The sequence below is a fragment of the Zalophus californianus genome, chromosome 1 (assembly GCF_009762305.2).
Source record: "Zalophus californianus isolate mZalCal1 chromosome 1, mZalCal1.pri.v2, whole genome shotgun sequence".
Classification (NCBI taxonomy): domain Eukaryota; kingdom Metazoa; phylum Chordata; class Mammalia; order Carnivora; family Otariidae; genus Zalophus; species Zalophus californianus.
In genome coordinates this window covers 85285242-85307096 of record NC_045595.1, presented here as the reverse complement: position 1 = coordinate 85307096, position 21855 = coordinate 85285242, and the positions used below count along the sequence as shown (strand labels likewise).

At 42.4% G+C, this 21855-nt stretch overlaps 1 protein-coding gene across 5 annotated transcripts in view; it reads left to right on the top strand.

Moving 5' to 3' along the window:
- Positions 1 to 21855, top strand: part of PLCL2 (phospholipase C like 2) — a 188679-nt gene that overhangs the window by 98771 nt on the left and 68053 nt on the right. For all 5 annotated transcript variants that reach the window (XM_027583798.2, XM_027583799.2, XM_027583797.2 and 2 more), the window contains 2 exons: positions 15988 to 18474; positions 21210 to 21413. In XM_027583798.2, coding sequence (XP_027439599.2) covers positions 15988 to 18474; positions 21210 to 21413 — 2691 coding nt within the window. The remainder of the gene's footprint in view (positions 1 to 15987; positions 18475 to 21209; positions 21414 to 21855) is intronic.

Sequence of the window (21855 nt, the reverse complement as noted above, 5' to 3'; positions counted from 1 at the left end):
AATGCAAGGTATTTTTGTAAGTGCTTATCCTGACTGAGCGAGTTGATTTGTTTGTATCAACTAGGTAAAAAAGCTAACTGTAATTTGCATTTATTAATTCTTAAAACTTTCAAGTCAAATATACTTTTAGTAACACTGAAAAAAAAAGATATTCATCATTTCCATGAACTACCTGGTTGGAATATTAGTTTTAATGCTTTTTCAAGTTATGTCTATATCCAAGCATACATTACAGGGTCTTATATAATACCAGACATATGAAGTCATTTAAACCATATTTGATGATTCATTGAGGTCTTTTGCTATGGAGATCTGATTGGGGCCATTTTTTATTTTACTCTCTCCCCCTCACTTCTTTTTTTCTTTTTTAGAGGATAGTTAACCTTGCTTTCTCTTTGTATATAATGTGATTTTTGGGGTGATAGTAGGGTAAGTGAACATTGTGGGACTCTTTAGCAATGATGTTCATTTTTTATGTTTTAAAGTTTGGAAGACGCACAAAATGTTATTTCTTCCAAGAAATTTATATCAGCTTTGCTTATGAGTGACAGCCCTTCTTTCCAGCCATTCCTTCCTGAGATCAGTGATGAAATTTGTTGACTGCTTGCTTTGGGCAAAGCACCGCACTAGAAATGTCAGGGGGAATTTGGGATTAAAATATGACAAGTCCCTACCCTTAAGGAGTTTGTCATCTAGACCTGTGCTGTCTGATACATTAGCCCTAGATCCCTGTAGTTTTTGAGTACTACACTGTGGTCAGTCAGAATTGAGTATTATGTTTTTTTATTAGCTCTTTAGCCTGTTATTATATAAACACATAGCTAGATAATAGTTTGTTTCTGTCGCAGTATGATACCAAAAAAAAAAAAAAAAAGTGAAACCAAAGTTCCCAGATGCTTAGAATAGAAATTAAAGAAAAGGAAGAGGTGGGGGTGGGAAGGAGAGCCATCTTTTCCATGTGTAATGATGACTGCTTGATTTGGGTAATGATGTTCAGGAAAGCATATCCGAGGCTGCTGCTTACCTGGGAATCGTACAGGCAGAAGAGAAAGCTCTAATCAAACCCTTGTAAAATGCTCATCCTGGAGAGAATGATGGTAATGCTAATAAGAATAGTAGTGATAAGATCAACCACGTTGACTACATTTGACATTGACTGAGGGCGTCAACAGCCTCAGTAGGCATTTCTACATTATTTAATTTCTACATTGTTTAAAACTGAGCAGCAGTCCTAGGAAGCAGGCACTGTTACCTAGTCCATGTTCCAAAAGCAGCAGGCCAGGGTTAGTTACATGCGAAGTGGTGGTGCAGACACCAGCCCTAGGCCGTGGTGGCCAGATGATACCTGTGGAAGCCGTGGACACCATGGCCAACCCACTTCCCTTTCACTGTGAGGACAAAGTGCCTGTCAACGCCCCGGTGAACTCTTAGAAGGCAGCTCTGTGTAATTTTTAACCATTTAGATCCATGAGATTAATTTGGGGGTGGATTTCAAGTAAATTCCTTTTTCTCTGTCCAGCGATCCCAGTAGATGGGACTCGAGGACTTGTAATGTAAGTCTTGGGTAAGTCGGCCTACATAGTGCTTTCACTTTTGGTATCTCACCCGTGCCTTACCAAGCCCTGTAAAGTAACTAAGGGTGAGTAATTACTTTCGTCATTTTATGAAATCAGTGACTGAGGTTCCAAGAGGTTTACTGACCTTCCAAGGCGTGCAGTCAGTCACCAGGGATCTGGGAGAGCTCAGCCCTGGCTGGCAAAGTGGGCCAGCCAGGGCAGTGGGAGGGACCTGGCTTTGCACTTAGCAGCTACAACTTCAGAGTGTTGAATCACTTAGGGTTCAACCAGAAAAAACAAACAAACAAACCCCAGTATTTTCCTTGAAAATTTAATCCAGGGAATTGTTACAGCTGCTGGAAGAACCACAAGGCCAAATGGGGGATTGGTGAAGCCACCCAGAGATTAGCAACAGCAGAAAACCATCCCTCTGGGCGGGTGGAGAGATGATGCAGATTGGTCTCTGAGCCTAGGAGCCATGGAGGACCTCAGAGGGGATGAGCCTCTGCTAGCTTCTCCCCTGCACAGAGAGGAAGATGGAAACCCGTCCCGCTTCACCCTTCCTCCTGCCCAGGGTCTAGTTCTCTGCCAGAGCTCCTGGAAGTAATCCAGCAGTCATCCAGCTGACGTGGGATCTGAGGAAATCTGCCCCGAGGGCTGGCTCTCTGGCCAAGCAGAGTAGAACAGGGGTGGAGAAGGAACCCATCTGCCTGGTAAACCATTTAGCCTCTGAAATGGGGGTGATAGGTCCTGCCTCAGAGTTGAGGATTCAAAGAGATCATGTTTATAAAGTGCCTGTGCATGACAGTAGCTCAACAGAGATTGGCCCACCTCCCCTGCCCGTGGGAACAGCTGCAGTTAGGGTGGGCAGTGGTTACCACATGACCTAAAAAAGCGTAGGTGTGTGGCACGTGAGAATGAGAAAGATACTGATGGTCTCTCTGAGCACTGCAAGCAGTCATGGATTTTTCTAGTCACTCTCCACACTTCGTTGTCTTCATTCTTCTTGGAATTTTCTTTCTCAGTTATTTCATAAAGCAAATTCATTATATTAACTACATCAAGGACACTTCCCATTTTGTCCGGGGCTAGTGGGCTACAAGAGTGAAGTAGGACTGCTCGGAGGGAGCTGATACAGGTCATGAAGAGGGTTGATTTTCCCATTTCTCTAGCCCCATCTTACTCTGAAAAGCCTTCAAGTCTCAAGTTTTAGTCTTATTAAATTAAAAACTGCTCTATAGTAATGCTTTTAGATGCACAACTAAATTACTTGAAAAACAAATTTATAATTGGAATAAACGTGGTTCAGCTAAAATTCCTCTTTCCAGAGGATAAAATGTGATTTCTGTATTGCCATTGTAATTTCCAGTAAACCCAAGTGAATTTTGCATCTGTTTGGCTTGGGGGGCGGAGGGGAGATGCGTCAAATCAGATTAAAAGGTGAACTATTTGCTAATCCATTTTTTAGATGCATTTCTTAAATGCCATGAGCCACAGACTCAACCGAGCAACCTTACAAAGGATTTCTGAAGTTGGAGAGTTGAATTGTGAGATGGCTGGGACAGAGTCCTAGATTGTCAATGGTGACACATGTGATGGTGATGATGTTATCTGTGTGCAGTACATTCATGTTTTGATTTGAAATGATGGCTGCAATACACATGCATATTTTGGAGGGCAGAGAGGCATGATTTGATCCCCAGAAGAACTGCTCTGTGGTCAAGTGGAATAGCTCAACCATCAGTTCCTTTACCCTGCCTCACACCTCCCTTCTCTGCTCCAGCTCCAGGAGCTTACACCCCACCTGCGGTATCCCCTTCTAACCACTGTATCCCCTTTCTGAAGGCTTACTCTCTACGATGCTTACCCACGCCTCTGTTAATCCCCTCCAGAAGATCATAACATCCATTTGTATATCACTCCCCCTTTTGTGGGCTGCACAGACAATGCTGGTTGATTTGCAGGAAGGCCAGACTGTGGGAGAGTCGGGAGTTGAGAACTTCAGGGGAATCTGAATCGCAACACCCAAGGTTGTGTGGTGAGCCCAAGCCGGTGCCTGCAGGGCTGCACCTCATGGGAGTCATGGGAGAACAGGACTCTGTGCAGCAGGTAGTCTCATTGTGCTCCCAACAAGATCCATGCAGCTCCAGCTGGGAGCTGGGCAGGGACTCGGTTCCAACCAGGCAGGCTGGAGATTGGGCTACAAAGGGGCAGAGGGTAGGGAAAACTGTAGCAACCTCAGGAAATAAGTAAGAAGCAGCTCTAAGGACTCAGCCACCATGCCCAAAGGTACACGTGGCTATCTGTCCACTGGTTCGAGGCAGCAAGACTAAGCCACATCTCACAAACACCTAGAGGGGGGTTCCTGGCCTGAGTAGGATGGGCTCTCACACTGGACAAGGGGAGGCGTGCAAGTAGGAAGTGTCCAGACAGACCATACTGCCAGCCTGGTGTGCCTGCCAGTCAGCATGGGAACATCTCCGTAGCTGAGATTAGACTTTGGTTATACCTGACTCTGCAGTGCCTGGCACTTGGTGAGGACTTAACACCTGATTAATAAGGTCACTTTCAAGTTAGGGTGACCATATATTTCAGTTTGGCCAAGGCCATCCCTGTTTTTGTGGCGTATTTACTAATAATTCTCACTTTCATTCCCAGAAGTGTCCTAGTTTAGATGTCACTCTGCCTTGGGGGGAATAGAATCCACCAGCTGCTGGTGGTCTCTGGGTGCTGGGGCCCTGTGTCTTCACCCTCTTGTCGGAGGCTTCTTTTGGGGCACTGCTTCATTCTCCAGTGCTGTCTCCCTGAAAGTCTTCCCTGGGAGAAGCTTGGGCCTTAGCAAGTCAGTGCCGAGTTGCATAATGGGCTGAAGGGTCAGCTTCAACACTCTCAGAAATTAAAGCACTGTTTAGAGGTGGTAGGTATAGCAGCCTGATTCCTGGAATAAGGACAGCATCCTGCTTAGTAAGGGCTTTTGGTGATTGGTTTGCAAGTAGACTCAGAATTAGTTCTTGTTTTCTACTCCTGGATAACGTTAATGAAATAAAATACAATATAGTTAAGTGTGGTATTTTAAGTTTACATTATATAGTTGATACTCTGGTTTGTCTTCAGATCGCATAAATCTTTTGCCTTTTACATTATGCAGTTGACCCTTGAACAATGCAGGGGTAGGGCCATTAACCCCCCTCCCCCCTGCCCCGTCCTGCACAGTCAAAAATCCACGTATAACTCTTGACTCCCCAAAAACTTCACTAATAGTCTACTCTTGACCTTACCAGTAACATAAACAGTCGATTAACATATATTTTGTATGTTATATGTATTCTATACTATATTGTTACAATAAAGTAAGCTAGAGAAAAGAAAATGTTATTAAGAAATCATAAGGAAGATACATACATTTACAGTACTGTGCTGTAGAAAGATCCGTGTATAAGTGGACCTACGCAGTTCAAACCCAAACCCGTGTTGTCCAAAGGTCAACTGTCACACCTTTGTAGAAAATCTAAGCATGCCTTAGAAATGCCTGTATTTCATCTTCACACGAGTATCCTGAAACATATGCATGAAAAGCCTTTCTAGTTCCAACTCTCAAAACCAAAGTTTATGGGATGTATTTTCGTAGGATTGCCTGAGCTTCTTGATTTTATGTTCTGTACAGAATGGGGTAGAGACCCCTATTCACAGTGTGTTCTGTGTTGTACTACTAAAACCTGAGCCAGGTGCAGGAAGCTGTCTGTAGAACGAGTGTTGTACTGGCCGCATGGCATTACCTGTGTGCCGGGGACCTGTTTTCTCTCCGTAGCCAAGCCTCACAGTGCCAAGGGCTGGAAATAGTGACACAGGATCACACTGAAGCAGGTCAGTTGCTTTGGTCACTGGCCGCACAGACCATCTGAGATGCATTAATGATGAGATCTTACTGGTTTTTAAAACTGCTTTTCATTTTAGTTTGATGAGCTAATTAATCTGGAAGGGACTTGTGGTTTTAAAAGGGTATACGACGATTAAGGAAAATGGCAGAACCGCACCTTCTGCAATCCAAATTGGCACTGCTCTATTTTGCAAATACTCTAGGCTAATCACACAAGTCTTAGGGATTCCTGCCATGTCGGCATTGGCATTTTTATTGATTGCTTAACCCAAGCATGGCTTTTAGTAAAAAAAAAAAAAATTTATATATATATGTGTGTGTGTGTGTATATATATATATGTATATATATATATATATATATATGTATGTCTTACTGTGGGCATGACATAAAGCATATGTATGTTGTTGCTGTAAATCAAGTAGATAAAAAGATTGTGAAGGTCCATCTGTGCCACTTCAGCAGGTGTTTGCATGAGAAAATCTTTTATTTGCATTGAATCTCTCTAAGGAGGAAAGCAGTGGGTTTGGAATTGACTTTTAAGAATTTTCCATAATTAAAAAAACATTGGGCTGTAACAATGTGTACTATAACATTTTGAGAAAATTGTAACTTTTTTTTTTTTTTAAGATTTTATTTATTTATTTGACAGAGAGAGAGACAACAAGAGAGGGAACACAAGCAGGGGGAGTGGGAGAGGAAGAAGCAGGCTTTCCGCTGAGCGGAGAGCCTGATGTATGGGGGCTCGATCCCAGGACCCTGGGATCATAACCTGAGCCGAAGGCAGACACTTAACGACTGAGCCACCCAGGTGCCTCAAGAAAATTGTAACTGTTTAAAAGTTATTTTAGAAGTGTGCAGGTTTCTATCTGGTATCCAAAATAGTAATCTTTGAGTTCATTCATTCAGGGAGGTTGATAAACTGTATAACATTTAAACATTGTCTATCCTTTAGCTCAGTTTTATGTTAAGGCAGAAGCAAAATAAATACCTACATAAATGCGCTGGTGATTCTTAAAGTTGTAAAACAAATGAGGCTTTTTCCCTTTGTTGACCTTTTAAAACAGGTGGTGAATTGTATTTGCACACATAGGGAAAATGTGCACGATAATCAGTTTTGTACATATTTGTATTTTTTCTGTCTGTGGCGCGGGAGTATGCATTCCCCAGACTGGGAGGCCTCCTCTGGCCTGCTTCCCCTTCTCCTGCTCCCAGGCCCCCTGAGAGGCTTCAAACCTTGTAGGCTCTTTCCTCTCTCATGTCTTTGCATTTGCTGCTCCCTATGATTACCCTTCCCTTCCTCTTCCTCTTCTATCAGGATCCAGCTCAAAAGCCACCGTTTTTGGGCAGCTAATGACAATCTCATCTCTTGCTTTCCCAGAGGACTCTGCTCCTTCAGAGACAGGTTTCCTTTCTCCTGCATCATTAATTTCCCTTCTTTATTGGGGTGAATCCCTTCAGCCTAGAACACTGCTGTATGGGCTCCAGTCTGATGAAACACTCCCTCTCCCTCCCTCTAACTCCCTTCTTTATGGAGAGAGCCACACTCACTGTCTCTGTTCCTCACTTTCTTTTCAGTCCCCTGCCCCCCCCCAACTAGCCCTCAGTCTCCCCATCTACTTAAACATCACGACATCGCACACCATTTCATTGAGCCAGGAACTTGGCAGCCGCCTCAGACTCCTCTGTTTTTCTCACATGCTGCCTCCAGGCCATCAGCCTGTGTCATCAGCTCTGTCACTGACATTGTCATGAAGCCATCCCCTTCTCTCCATATCTGTTGTCACCACCAGGGCTCCAGCTACCATGGTCCCATGTGTGGGATACTGTAGTTGTCTCTCTGCTGTCTCCCGGCCTCGGCCCTCACCCCAACCTCCTCCGCTCTCCACTTGGCCCCATTTTAGAAGGGCAGATCAGACCCCGGTGCTCTCCTTCAAGGAGTTGCCCTTAGAATTAAATCCAGTGCCTTCCTGTGAGATTCTGTCAGAGCTAGCCTCGGCCTTGTTGTGGTTTCGTCTCCTTCCAGTCTCACCCAGCTAACTACACATCTGCCACATTGGTCTCCTTTGTGTGCTGGAATACTCAACGTCGCTTGGGCCTCAATGTCTTTGCACTTGTCATTCCTTCTTTCTAGAAAGCCAAGTGGAACAAGTGGTGGAGGGCAGATTCACCAGGAGTTAGGGTGTTGTATGGGCTCGTCCAGAGGCTGTCTGGATGAAGAGCAAGAAGAAAGGGAAGCCACAAAGCACTCACCGCAGCTAGGACCAGCCCTGGGAGGTCGAGACTCGGGATCCACGAAGAAGGCCTGCAGGGTTTTTATGGCCGAAGGCTGCAAGGCAGGGGATGGGTCTCCAGAGCCTGCTGAGCCGTAGCACTGAGCTTGGGGCTCATGGTGCTTAGAGCAGCAGTTGCCAAGTTGAGTACGCCTGGAAGAAAATATTAGAACTCCAGTTTAATTCTGTGAATGTTTTCTAGCATACACAATCTGTTAGTAGCTAGCACATGTATCTAATAAACAAACAAACACATCTTAGAGGCATTCTCAGTAATAAGAGCATGTGACCGGTATACAAAAAGCACTTCATTAAAAAAAAAATAAGTGCTTTAAAATTGTGAAAACCTCCCAACACAGAAAAGCCCAAAAGCAAATGGTTTCACTGGTGAACTCTACCAGACATTTGAGGAAGAATTAACATAACTCTTCCTTTGTATTTCTGTGGTATCAGCTGTAATGCTCCTCTTCCATTTCTGATTTTATGTATTTCAGTCCTCTCTCTCTTTTTCATGGTAAGTCAGGTTTGTCTGTTTATCTTCTCAAAAAAACAATTCCTGGTTTCATTGATCTTTCCCGTTGTTTTATTCATCTCTATTTCATTTATTTCCAATCTGATCTTTGTTATTTCCTTCCTTCGAATAGCTCTTGGCTTAGTTTGTTCTTTTGCTAGTTATTTGAGGTGTAAACTTAGGTTATTTGAGATTTTTCTTGTTTCTTAACGTAGGCGTTTATTGCTATGACTTCCTTCTTAAACAGCTCTTGTTGCGTCCATAAGTTTTGGTATGTTGTATTTCCATTTTCACTTGTCTCAAGGTATTCTTTTCATTTCTTCTTTGACCTACTGGTGGTTCAGTAGCGTTTTATTTGATCTCCATGTACTTGTGAATTTCCAGGTTTCTTCACGTGATTGATTTCTGGTTTCATACCATGGTGGTCAGAAAAGATGCTTGATATGGTTTCCGTCTTCTTAAATTTATTAAGACTTATTTTGTGACCTAACATATGATCTATCCTGGAGAATGTTCCGTCTGCGCTTGGGAAGAATGTGTATCCTGTTGCCTTTGGATGGAATGTTCTGTATGTATCTGCTAAATTCCTCTGGTCTAACATGTCATTTAAGGCTAGCGTCTCCTTATTGATTTTCTGTCTGGATGATAGATCCATTGATGAAAGTGGGGTATTAAAGTCCCCTACTTTATTGTATTGCTGTCTGTGTCTCTGTTCAGGTCTGTCAATATTTGCTTTGTATATTTAGGTGCTCCTATGTCAGATGCATAAATATTTACAAATGTTACATCCTTTTGTTGAGTTGACCCCTTGATCATTGAGATTACCTGTTCATGAAAAGCGGCTACTGTTCTGGTCAGCATTGGTCCCGCCAGTGGCTATGGACTATAAGACATAGCCCATTCCCTCAAAAAGTTCACTTTCTGCTTGAGAAGATAAGGCTAACCCACATAAAACAATTAGAGAACTGAATAAGACTATAATTAAGTGTTAAATTACAGGGTAGAGACTTTAACTACTATATGAGTTTGGAGAAGAGATGGCATTGAGGGCTGGCCTAGCACAGCCTTGTGAATGGTTTGGAACTTAAAAGAATATTTTGTAGAAAGCGAACTTTCCCTTTTATATGATTCATTCTTTTTTTTTTTTCTGATCTAATTGTTCACACACACTAATTTCATATGCAAATAAACCATTGGATTAAAAAAGGCCCCAGGAAGAAGTTTGTTTTGCCTAAAAGACAAGATAGAAAATAATAAACAAGATGATTGCAGAGTAAATTGTGAAGCAATTTTCCTTTTAAAATTTAATTTTAAAATAATTGTGGAAATATTAAAATTTCTGACTGAAAGAGCTACTGTCTTTTCCTTCCCTGTGGTGGGTGTGGCCCAAGGCAGCAGGTCTGCCGGTCTGCCTGCTTACAGGTCTGTGAGGCTTTCCTATTTTGTTTTTTTAAAGATTTTATTTGGAAGTAAGCTCTACGTCCAACATGGGGCTTGAACTCACAATCCCGAGATCAAGAGTTGCACACTGTACCAACTGAGCCTGCCAGGCATCCCTGAAGCTTTCCTTCTGACTCCTGACTACCCCTGCAGAGCTGTCATTTCCCCTCAGTGCCAAGCAGTGGTGGATTTAAGGGTAAAAAGTGAGGAAAATAAATTCCTCCTCCTATGCTATCCTGAAATAGTGAAGAACCAGCACAATTTAGGTGGAAAAATTGTGATTGAGAAGCTACTCTTAGAATTGATCATATTGGCGGCTAAGATTACATATTAGGTGATTCAACTTGCATGGCTTTTAAAATTCAGTATGATTTACCAAACAGCTATTAACAATTAAAGTTATGTAACCATATCTTGAAATAGCTCCATAGTATAGGAAGTCAGCAGGCTTTATGATGTGCTGAATAAGGAATTACCATATACACAGTTGGGAAACACGGACAATTTTCACACCAAAGTGGGCCGCTTAAGTACCATTATTATAGATCATAAATTAAAATTCATTAGCATCAATATTTTCACTGGAATGTAAAGTAGCGCTTGTATAGTTTATAGGAGCCCAGTGCTCACCATTAAGTTTTTCATTACTAGAGAAAACCAATGAATTTTATTGCAGTTTACATCGGACACAGATGTACATTATGGTTTTGTAAGTTTACTTTGAATAAATATTTCAGTGGTAGTGAAAGTGTTTGACCAAAAGAATGTTGTCATAAAAGTATTGTATTCCATTATGGTCCTCTGATTTCATAATTAAATACCCAATTTTTTTTTCAAGGCAGGTGTAACCCATTACAGCCAATGAATTGGAAGCTTGAACCTGACCTTGAAAACTTCATTTTACAGGAATTTGAAATGTGTTTTCTTTGCGTGTAGTTATTTTGAACACTGGAAGAAATAATGGCGTATGAAGTAGAAGGAATCATCTGAGTAATTCTGGTCAGAAAGTGCTTTGAGTGAAGTCATTTCATTATTTTTTAGACAAAAATATTATGGGGATCATTGCTTCAAATTTTTCTTTTTACATATGAATACTTATATGTGAGTTAAATTATAACTCTAAATTGATGGGATTTAAAATTAACAAAAGAAAAATAAAATTAACAAAAAACATTGAGAACCAGTTTATTTATTTGTGCCCTATGAATGTGGGAGTACAACCTGCTGAAGAGGGCATCATCTGGCTGCTTTTGTCAGTTTCCCAGTATATCTTTGGGAATCACATCCACTTGGTTGTGTGCTAAAGTCCTACAGTATCATTAGCTAGTAGCCTCAGTGAAACAAGACCCAGAGGGGAAATGTGTTCATTTTGTTCCTTCTGGAATGGGACTAACTTTCAACAAATCCTAAGTGATTGGAGTATTGCAGTTGCACATTTATAATCGTGTTCTTTTTATTATTTTATGAAGAAATAATTTCAGCCTGAAATGTATTTATTAAACAACATCTCACAAAGGGTGTACAAGAAAACTTAAGAATTTATAGTTTGGCTTTTCCTTGTCACAGTGGGAGTGACGTTCTCTCTTGGCTTTCCACATTCTAAGCTATCCTCTTAACGGTACCTGCTCACATGCATGACGTTCAAGTCCCCTATTGGGTTCCTAAGCCATCAGCTGATCTGTGCGCTCATAAACTCCTTGCCAAAGGTGGGCCAGGGTGGGCTCTTGGAATGCAGTAGCGGGCATCGTGGAAGGGGGTGCCTATGAGGAGAGGAGTCCATGGGCCAAGCAGCTCTCTGTTATTTGCAGTAAGGAGACTTCCACGTAAGTGGGAAGCAACATTTGGCCATACCTAGCTTTTCTTCAAGTTACTTTGTTCTTTTCAGTTCATCTGATTGTACAAAATGACCTTCCCAGTGACCAATTTTCCTCCAGATCCTTTTTTTTTTTTCTTCCTTGCTCATCTTGGAGAGCACATCAAAGTTTTAACAATGAATGAGAAACCTTGCAAGGTAGCTCTGATGTGCCCAGCATGACTTATTCCTTCAATTCCGGGTTCTTGTTACTGAGCTTAAGAAAGGCCAGGCCTTGCTGTGCTCCTTGAAGTGGCCTCAAGTTACTTCTCAGGGCATTTTGTCATCTTTTGTTAAGGATAGAAATTTCTTTAACCCGGTGTTTCTTAACTCTCTTTATTCCCAGTCCCCCTTCAGTCAACATAAAGATCCCAGGTCTTTCTTTAATGTTATTTCTAAATCAAATTAAATGACTCGACTCAAAACAAACCAGAAGGACAAAGGGCTGCTTTGTTTTCGTATTCCATTCCCTTCTTCCTTCTGTTATGCCCCGCCCCCACCCCCACACTGGAATCCCTGCCTCTATCTAGAATTCAGCATTTCAGGGTTGATGTGGAGGTGGGGTTTTTGAAAGCTGATTTTCCTTTAGATGGAACATTTGTTTTGTGTTTCTTCTCTTGGTGTTAATAAGTGCTGATAAGAGTAGCAGAAATGCACCAGTGGACCAAGTTTACATTCTCTTGTTTTTACCACTCAGAAGCTTTAGATGGTGAGCACTTAAAATGTAAGAACCAGCTCCAAAACATCACTTATACTGTTTTTAAAAGTATTTTGAGGCACCTTTATCTCAGCAGAAACTTGGGTCTTTTTCTCTGGTTTTAGGTGCCTAGTTCATGTAAATTATATGCATTTTGTTTTCTTTAGATAAAAAGACTGTATGTGTAGCACTTTTCACTGTTAAATTTAAACTAACTAACATTAAGAGATAACATAGGAAATAGATTCCAGCTCTGCTGCTGGTCAGCTGCTTTGTTTATGCAAGTACAGCTGACCCTTGAACAGCGAGGGTTTGACCTCGATGGGAGACTTGCACATGGACTTTTTTTTTCAATAAATATAGTGCAGTACTGTAAATGTATTTTCTGTTCCTGACACTTTTCTTAATAACATTTTCTCTAGTTTACTTTATTGTAAGAGTACAGCATATAATGTGCCAAATATGTGTTAATCAACTATGTGTTACTGGTAGGGCTACGGATCAATAGTGGGCTCTGAGTGGTTAAGTTTTTGGAGAATCAGAAGTGATCTGTGGATTTTCAACTGTGTGGGGGATGGGCACTCCTAATCCTTGAGTTGTTCAAGGGTGAACAGTACTTGATCATGGCTGGGCCGAAAAGTGAAAGCCAGATAGGTGTGGGGTAAAGATTCTGGGAGTCAGCCCATTTGGGGGCCCGGATCTCCTGCTGTTGAACGTCAGTGCCCCTCCCTCCCACACAAGGGCTTCTGTCCTTCCTTGCCTTCCTCTGGGTCCTGGGGGGCCGGCCCGCCTTCACATCCATCTGTAGCTCCAGCCAGTGATCCTGGTCCATCCCGTGGTGAAGGCAAGCTTGCACATCTGTTCCGCTGTTTGGTCTCTAAGCAAGCACATGGCTCTGTTGGGGTCTGCTAATGGCTTCATCTGTTGGAGAGGAAGGAGGCCGTGGTGTGCTCTGGGGAGGACAGAATGGTTCTGGGCCACAGCAGGCTGCGGGTGCGGAAGAGACGGCAAGGTCTCTGGTAAGGGAAGTCCCTGCTGTCATTATATCAGCCTGTGTTGGGATGTTCCTGTATCTGCAATGAATGATCAGAACTCACCAATCAAAACCTGGCTGGCTTGTGATAAGCAAGGCAATGTTTTGAAAGCCTCAAGTGTGGTGTTTAAGCTCCTGCCTGTCCCACAGAGGAGGGTGTGTGAGCACATGAGTATGTTATTAGCGTGCTTTGCGATTTGGCTTTTTTTTCTTAATCACAAAGAGACCTATGCATCTGAAATGTATCAATTGTAATAAGTTAGAAAGTAGTAGTTGAGTATTAATCAGTATGTTAAGACTGACAGAATAAAAGATTACAGTGTTGAGGAAATGCTATATATATTTTTAACGGATAAATGGCTAAGCACCTCCATTTATCTTTGTGACTTCTCTTTACTAGTGGCACCTTAGAGATATAATTTATAACGATTATAAAATTCCCTTACCTAATTAGTATGTTGTCTTTACTAAAGGTACATGTATGTTTTTAAAGGTAAGACAATTCGTTCTGAAAAGTAGGAAATTTATACATCTGTTTCAGACCCTTATGCATGGCTGATTACAAATTTAATTTCATGCCAACTCGCTTAAATAGATAGAACACAGTCTATGCTTTAGGGATTTGGAAGAACTATGATGCAATTCGTCTTATGGATACAGTTGCCAAAGTTTTTATGTCTTTTGCACTTTATTGTTCTGAGGATTTGGTTGCAAAGAAATACTCTGCCTTGTGGCTTTTATGTTGTATCTTGGCATTTAGATCACAAAAGCCTGTAGGCTTCATTCTGAAACTTTGAGGGAAATGATACCCATATGATTTAAAGTTTAAGTTTAATTACCTCCTGTGTATTGCTTTTGGAATTATAGGTAGTCAAAAAGTTAAGAGTGGTTTTAAATTTCAGATGCAGAGAATAGCGTAATCACTTTCTAAAATGTAGCGGGTTTTTTTTTAAGATTGTATTTCTTTGACAGAGAGAGACACAGCGAGAGCAGGAACACAAGCAGGGGGAGTGGGAGAGGGAGAAGCAGGCTTCCCGCGGAGCAGGAGCCCGATGCGGGGCTCGATCCCAGGACCCTGGGACCATGACCTGAGCCGAGGGCAGACGCTTGACGACTGAGTCACCCAGGCGCCCCTAAAATGTAGAGATTTTATTCAAAATAGATTCTCTCCAGAGCAGAAAAGTTAGAATTGCCTTTGTATAATATTCTTCATTGCCACGAAAGTTATATAATCTCAACCTCCGTGTCTATTCCCTGCATATGAATATAATGACTTACTGAAGATTTATCAAAAATTTCATATACTTCCTGAAAGGCAATATCACATTTTAGGTGAAGATTGTGAAAGATGCTTTGAGGTCATTTGAGCATTTAAAACAAAATAGCAAAGGTGTCTGTACAAGGAAGGAACTTCAATACACACATAGCTGTGGCATCAGCATCTTAAGGTGGGCACCGGTGACACTGTGCGGGGAAGTTGAGGGCTGTGTCGTTGGTGACGCAGGCTTCTTTAGAAATAGATGCTGCCGAGAGTGTTTCCCTTGACAGTGTCAGTGATCTGATGACGTTGGAAGTACTTGGGTGACACTGGTCTAAGCACTAGCCTAGTGCGTGGCGGTAGGCTTTAATAAATCCAGCTCTAGGGTGTTGGAAGCACCCCTAGCTGTCCTCCCGCCCAGACTCAGCACAACTGCAGCCATAAGACCGAATCTGTCCGGAGTCTCGAGAACCAGGACTAATCTGAGACTCTGAAGAGCCAGGAATTTCTGCTGAAATTTCAGTGTGTGCTCATTTAACACATAGTTTAGTGGTCAGTACTTAGCTGTTTCTGGTCTTTTGGCATTTTCAGAAATAGCCCAGACATCTTAGTGAGTCCAAGTGGTCAGGAGGTGGTTTTCAAACTTCAGTGTCCATCCCCACCCCCTAGAGTGTTGCCTACAATGCGAATTCCTGGGCACTATCCCCTAGAGATCTGATCCTTTGAGTCTAGGAACCTGCATTTTAATCAGGTAAGCCAGGTGGTTCTGAGGCAAGTGGTGTGGTGACAGGCCTTTGAGGAACACTGGTGTGGGAGATGTATTCAGATGCAGAGACTTCTTCATGGGGGTATGACCTGTGCAGTTGGGCAGGCTCCACACTCAGAAGGGCCCTGCACTTGACTTAATACTCTTTGGTCACCTTAAAACTCTTAACAATTTTTTTTTTTTTTTTTTTTTTTTGAGTGAGAGGGAGAGTGGGGAGGGGCAGAGGGAGAAGGAAAGAGAATCTTAAGCAGGCTCCACACACTCAGTATGGAGCCTGATGGGGGCTTCCTCTCACGGCCCTTGAGATCATGACCTGAGCTGAAATCAAGAGTCAGACACTTAACTAACTGAGCCACCCAGGAGCCCCTAAAATCCTTAACAATTTTTGAACGAGGAGTCCTGCATTTTCATTTTTCCCTGAGCCCTGCGAATTAAGTAGTCCATTCTCTGTACAGGATTTTATTGTGTATTACTGAAATTGTGTTTCTTGACACCCATGGATTGCAATTATTCAGTAATGATTTTTTACCTTTTTATATTAGGCTGCAAACTCCAGGGCCACTTCTAAGTTCTAGAAGTGATTGAGTATCATTTATCATAAAACATTCAATAGGAGATCCTAACAGTGTGATTTTTTTGAAGAAATTAAATTTTTATTCCTAGTCTTGAACACAGAAACCCATGTTTATGTTATTCTTGTACACTGTTTTTTTTTTTTCCTCCCAGGATGGTACAAAACAGAAAAGAGAACGGAAGAAGACTGTCTCGTTCAGTAGCATGCCGACAGAGAAAAAGATCAGCAGTGCTAGCGATTGCATCAATTCAATGGTCGAGGGTTCAGAACTCAAAAAGGTTCGCTCCAACTCCAGGATTTACCATAGGTATTTTTTACTGGATGCTGACATGCAGAGCCTGAGGTGGGAACCATCTAAGAAGGATTCTGAGAAAGCCAAGATTGACATTAAATCCATCAAGGAAGTGAGAACAGGAAAAAATACAGACATATTCCGCAGCAATGGCATTTCTGACCAGATATCTGAAGATTGTGCGTTTTCAGTCATTTATGGAGAGAATTATGAGTCACTTGATTTGGTTGCCAACTCTGCAGATGTTGCGAACATCTGGGTTACGGGACTGCGGTATCTAATTTCTTATGGAAAACATACACTTGATATGTTAGAAAGTAGCCAAGACAACATGAGGACTTCTTGGGTTTCACAAATGTTTAGTGAAATTGATGTAGATAACCTTGGACATATAACTCTGTGTAATGCTGTGCAGTGTATCAGAGACCTCAATCCTGGTTTAAAATCTAGCAAAATTGAGCTTAAGTTCAAAGAATTGCACAAATCCAAGGACAAAGCTGGTACTGAAGTCACAAAGGAAGAATTTGTTGAGGTTTTCCATGAGCTTTGTACCAGACCTGAAATTTATTTCCTTTTAGTTCAGTTTTCAAGCAATAAGGAATTTCTTGATACCAAGGACCTTATGATGTTTCTTGAGGCAGAGCAGGGTGTGGCACATATAAACGAGGAAATCAGCCTTGAAATTATTAACAAATATGAGCCATCCAAAGAAGGCCAGGAAAAGGGCTGGCTTTCCATAGATGGGTTCACTAAGTACCTTATGTCCCCTGACTGTTATATATTTGATCCGGAACATAAGAAGGTTTGTCAAGATATGAAGCAACCTTTGTCTCATTACTTTATAAACTCATCTCATAATACATACTTAATAGAGGATCAGTTCCGAGGTCCCTCTGACATCACGGGATACATCCGAGCTCTTAAAATGGGTTGCCGGAGTGTTGAATTAGATGTATGGGATGGGCCAGATAATGAACCTGTAATTTACACAGGCCACACCATGACCTCTCAGATAGTCTTCCGCAGCGTCATTGATATTATTAACAAGTATGCATTCTTTGCTTCAGAGTATCCTCTTATCTTGTGTTTAGAAAATCACTGTTCTATTAAACAGCAAAAGGTAATGGTTCAGCACATGAAGAAAATTTTAGGGGACAAGCTCTATACAACATTGCCCAATGTGGAGGAATCTTACCTACCATCCCCAGATGTCCTGAAAGGGAGGATACTAATCAAAGCAAAGAAGCTGTCCTCAAATTGCTCTGGAGTAGAAGGGGATGTTACCGACGAAGATGAAGGGGCAGAAATGTCTCAGAGGATGGGCAAAGAGAACGTCGAGCAGCCCAACAACATGCCTGTCAAGCGATTTCAGCTCTGTAAAGAGCTGTCTGAACTGGTGAGCATCTGTAAGTCCGTTCAGTTCAAAGAATTTCAGGTATCATTTCAGGTTCAGAAGTACTGGGAAGTCTGTTCGTTTAACGAAGTGCTTGCCAGCAAATATGCCAATGAAAATCCAGGGGACTTTGTAAATTACAACAAACGTTTTCTCGCTAGGGTTTTCCCCAGCCCGATGCGAATCGACTCCAGTAACATGAACCCTCAAGATTTTTGGAAGTGTGGTTGTCAGATTGTAGCCATGAACTTTCAGACCCCAGGCCTGATGATGGACCTGAACATTGGCTGGTTTCGGCAGAACGGAAACTGCGGCTACGTCCTTCGGCCAGCCATCATGAGGGAGGAGGTTTCTTTCTTCAGCGCCAACACAAAAGACTCTGTCCCAGGAGTCTCACCACAGCTTCTTCACATTAAAATCATCAGCGGGCAGAACTTTCCCAAACCCAAAGGGTCAGGTGCCAAAGGAGATGTGGTGGATCCTTACGTCTACGTGGAGATTCACGGAATCCCTGCTGACTGTGCAGAACAAAGGACAAAAACCGTGCACCAGAATGGAGACGCTCCCATTTTTGATGAAAGCTTCGAATTTCAAATCAACCTACCTGAACTGGCCATGGTGCGCTTTGTAGTCCTAGATGATGACTACATTGGGGATGAATTCATTGGCCAGTACACAATTCCCTTTGAATGTTTACAGACAGGCTACCGCCACGTGCCCCTGCAGTCATTGACTGGAGAGGTCCTAGCGCACGCTTCTTTGTTCGTCCACGTGGCTATTACTAACCGAAGAGGAGGAGGGAAACCTCATAAAAGGGGCCTTTCTGTGAGAAAAGGGAAGAAATCCAGGGAATATGCGTCTTTAAGAACACTGTGGATTAAAACTGTGGACGAGGTGTTCAAGAATGCCCAACCGCCGATCCGGGATGCCACGGATCTGAGAGAGAACATGCAGGTACGTTCCTGTGTTTAAGTATTTACTCAACGGCTTTTCTTCACAGTGCACCCTGTGCAGCATCTATGAATACTTTGGAGGACTTTGGGTTTTACAACAGTATGTTTGGTTTTCAGTAATTTGTAAAATCCAATTTGTTATGAGAACATTTACCACTAGGCTCATTCTTTTTTATCATTCACATTTCCAGAACTGCAGTTGGTATCGAAAATATTGATAATGCATTAGAATAAACCAGTCTCGTTGCTGTCTTACATAACGACATCGTAGTCCTTGTCTGCCTCACAGATCCCCATTGTTTTCTAAGAGTGCACATGGGAATCTCTGGTTTTCTGGAATATTCTTTCGCTAGAACCCACTTTGATGACCTACCAAAGTGAAAGACACATGTTCCAACCCTTTCTTCTGGAGCTGTAGTGCTAGGAAAATAGCAAGCACTTAAATGAGCCAGTATGTTTGTGTTTTGAGATGCCTCTTGATTTTGGAGGATGGCTATTCACGTGTTTAAGTAAAAGACATGTGGTGTCTGTATTTATTAGAAGTCTAAGATAATAATTACCTCTAAACTGAATAAAGGCTGAAAGTACTCAGGAGTTAATGTATGTAATTAAGGATCGTCCACATGTCCAGCAGTATACTAGGGCCTGCCCCAAAGAGCTTCCGGTGCTACCCTGGCCCACTGTGTGAGAGTGCCTGCCATGTCTGTGGTAGCTGCTCGGCATGTGTTTATTAAAACATATATATTAAATGTATTAGCTGGTTATATACCTATAAATAACTATTATGAGAAGAATGCCACCAGCAAGTAAAATCTGACTCAGAATAATTCAGCAGATTTCGACCCTGTACAGATTTTATTGATACCTCATTCATAAAAAGACCTTGCCACAGTAGAGGAATTTTATTCTCTTTCTCTCCAAGTCAAGGCATAACAGGAACCTCAAGGGCTCTTCCCCGTTTCTGAGGGCGAGAATGGCTTGGGACACCCTCAGCGCCGAGCAAGGCACACCATCGCCTTCCCCAGGGCTGCGGTTGTGCGCATGCCACAGCATTCCCGCGGCGGTCCTCCGGAGCTGGAGCATCCTGTCTCCAGCGCTGCGTGTGTGCGCCGCACCCAGCAGAGCAGTCGGCGGTGCGGGTTAACGAGCACCTGTCACGCACAGGCAGTCTGGGCCACGAGGACACAGCCATGAACAAGCCGTGCCTTCAGTTGGGCGTGGGCGGCGGGGAGGGGAAGAGACCGTGAGCAGGTGAATGAGCAAACAGGACAGTCGCAGATACAAGCAAGAGCTGTGAAGAAAATAAAACAGGGAGGTGTGGTGGAGTGATTGGGAGACCCCACCCTAGACCCCACAGTCATGGCTTGTTGTCACAAGCAGTCAACATCCAAGTGATTCTGAGCAGAATGACACAGAGTATGATATCCACGTTTAAAGAGATATTAATAAAAAGAAAATGTTTAAGAAAACCAAAGTGCTGCTCATTTCTCAGACTGGGGTATCTGAGAGCAGAAGACACAGGACTTGGAAGGCCTGGATTCCTCCCCTCTGGCTGCCAAGCTCAGCCCAGATCAGGACCCAAAGGCACCTGGAATAACTCCCATTTTGGTTAGAATTTACTGGTTGTTATAGCACGGTAATTAAAAGCATAAGCCTCAGCATCAACAGATTTCAGGTAAAATCTTGACTCCTTCACTCATCAGCTGTGGGACCTTAGAGGAGTAACAGTGAGAGGTTAGAGCCGAGACTCGGCTTCCTCACCCACAGCGTGGCTGGTTGAGAGGATTAAGTGAGGTAATGGGTACTAGGTAGTCCTACTTGCTTAGCACTTGGGAGATGCTCCAAGAATGCCAGCCGTGACATTTGACAGTGTCAAGGGGTTTTCCTTACTGGATGTTTTAATGGCAAAGCTCTGGTGATGAGAAAAGAGAGAGAGGGGTGGCGGGGGAGAAACGTTACACTCAGTGGATACACTAATAGGGGAGGGTCTCCTACTGGTCAGACCTCTCAAGTAAACTGCTTTGTCCTCAAAATTCCTTTAGATTTTCTGGTGTTTTGCTGGCAGTTTTTGGCATCCCTTGGCTGGTAGATCTTTGCCTTCACATGACTTCCAAAGCTAAGAGAGATGGAGCACTCCTTCTCTCATGCCCTCAGAGGAACAAACCATATCAAAACTTTGATCTTGGGCTTCTAGCCTCCATAACTGAGACAATAAATTTGTTGTTTATCCATCCCCCCCATAAAAAATCCATTTGATTTGGAACCAGTGTAAACAGGTGAGAGACATTCAAGTTTCTCCCTCGAAAATACTCCTTTCCTTTTTGGATGGCTGGCATATTTGATACTTACTTTAAACCTGATTTGATTTTTTTCCTTTACCTTTTTTGAATGCAGAAGCCATTCTTTTTGTTTGCTCATGATTGCATATCAGCCTTAGCACCACTGTGAACTCTGATCTGAAAAGAGGCTTTACCCTTCAGATGATTTTTACTTACTTGCATTTTCTGTGCTTTTTATAAATTGGTATTGAAAGTGTCTGTAACTGTATTTATTTTGGAAAATGGCCTTTTTTCCTGGCATGAAATAATCATTAGTTAATTCTGTCATGACATTGCTAATAATGGTTGTTACTGACCCAGGCAGTTCAAGTATAATCAAGTATATCAGATAGAATATCCATGAGAAATTAAAGCCTCCGGTTAATTACAAAGCACCTCCTTTCTTTCCACTTAACAGAACGCCGTGGTGTCGTTCAAGGAGCTGTGTGGCCTCTCCTCTGTGGCCAATCTCATGCAGTGCATGTTGGCAGTGTCTCCCCGCTTCCTGGGACCTGATAACACTCCCCTGGTGGTCCTGAATCTGAGCGAGCAGTATCCCACGATGGAGTTGCAGGGAATTGTGCCTGAGGTTCTAAAGAAGATTGTAACAACTTACGACATGGTGAGTTGTTCTTTGTACTTTTATGGAGCCTGGGTGAGAGAGCTATCCTAAGACAATACACCAGACATACATACTCAGGCACTCTTGCTAGGGTGTGCTTTCCTGTTTCACGCTTCATTTACCTATGGTGGAAGAATGATTCCTCAGACCTTGCTGTATGTGAAAGAGCTCAGTGTTTTATTGTCCTTGTTTTAGAAAGCAGGGTTCAGAAACACTTGCCTCAGTCCGATTAAATAGCAGTTAGCTTTTCAAGAATATATCCGAATTGATTTCTAAAGCATATGCTATTTTCCACACATACATGGCAAAGGATTTTTTTTTTTATCTTTCTCTGGAACCAGCCCTTGATTTGCTCATTTTTATTTTGTTTTCGTTTTTTTCAGACTGGTAAAAGTGAGAAATTTAATTTTTTCTAACATAAATTTTCAGCACCATTAGGGGC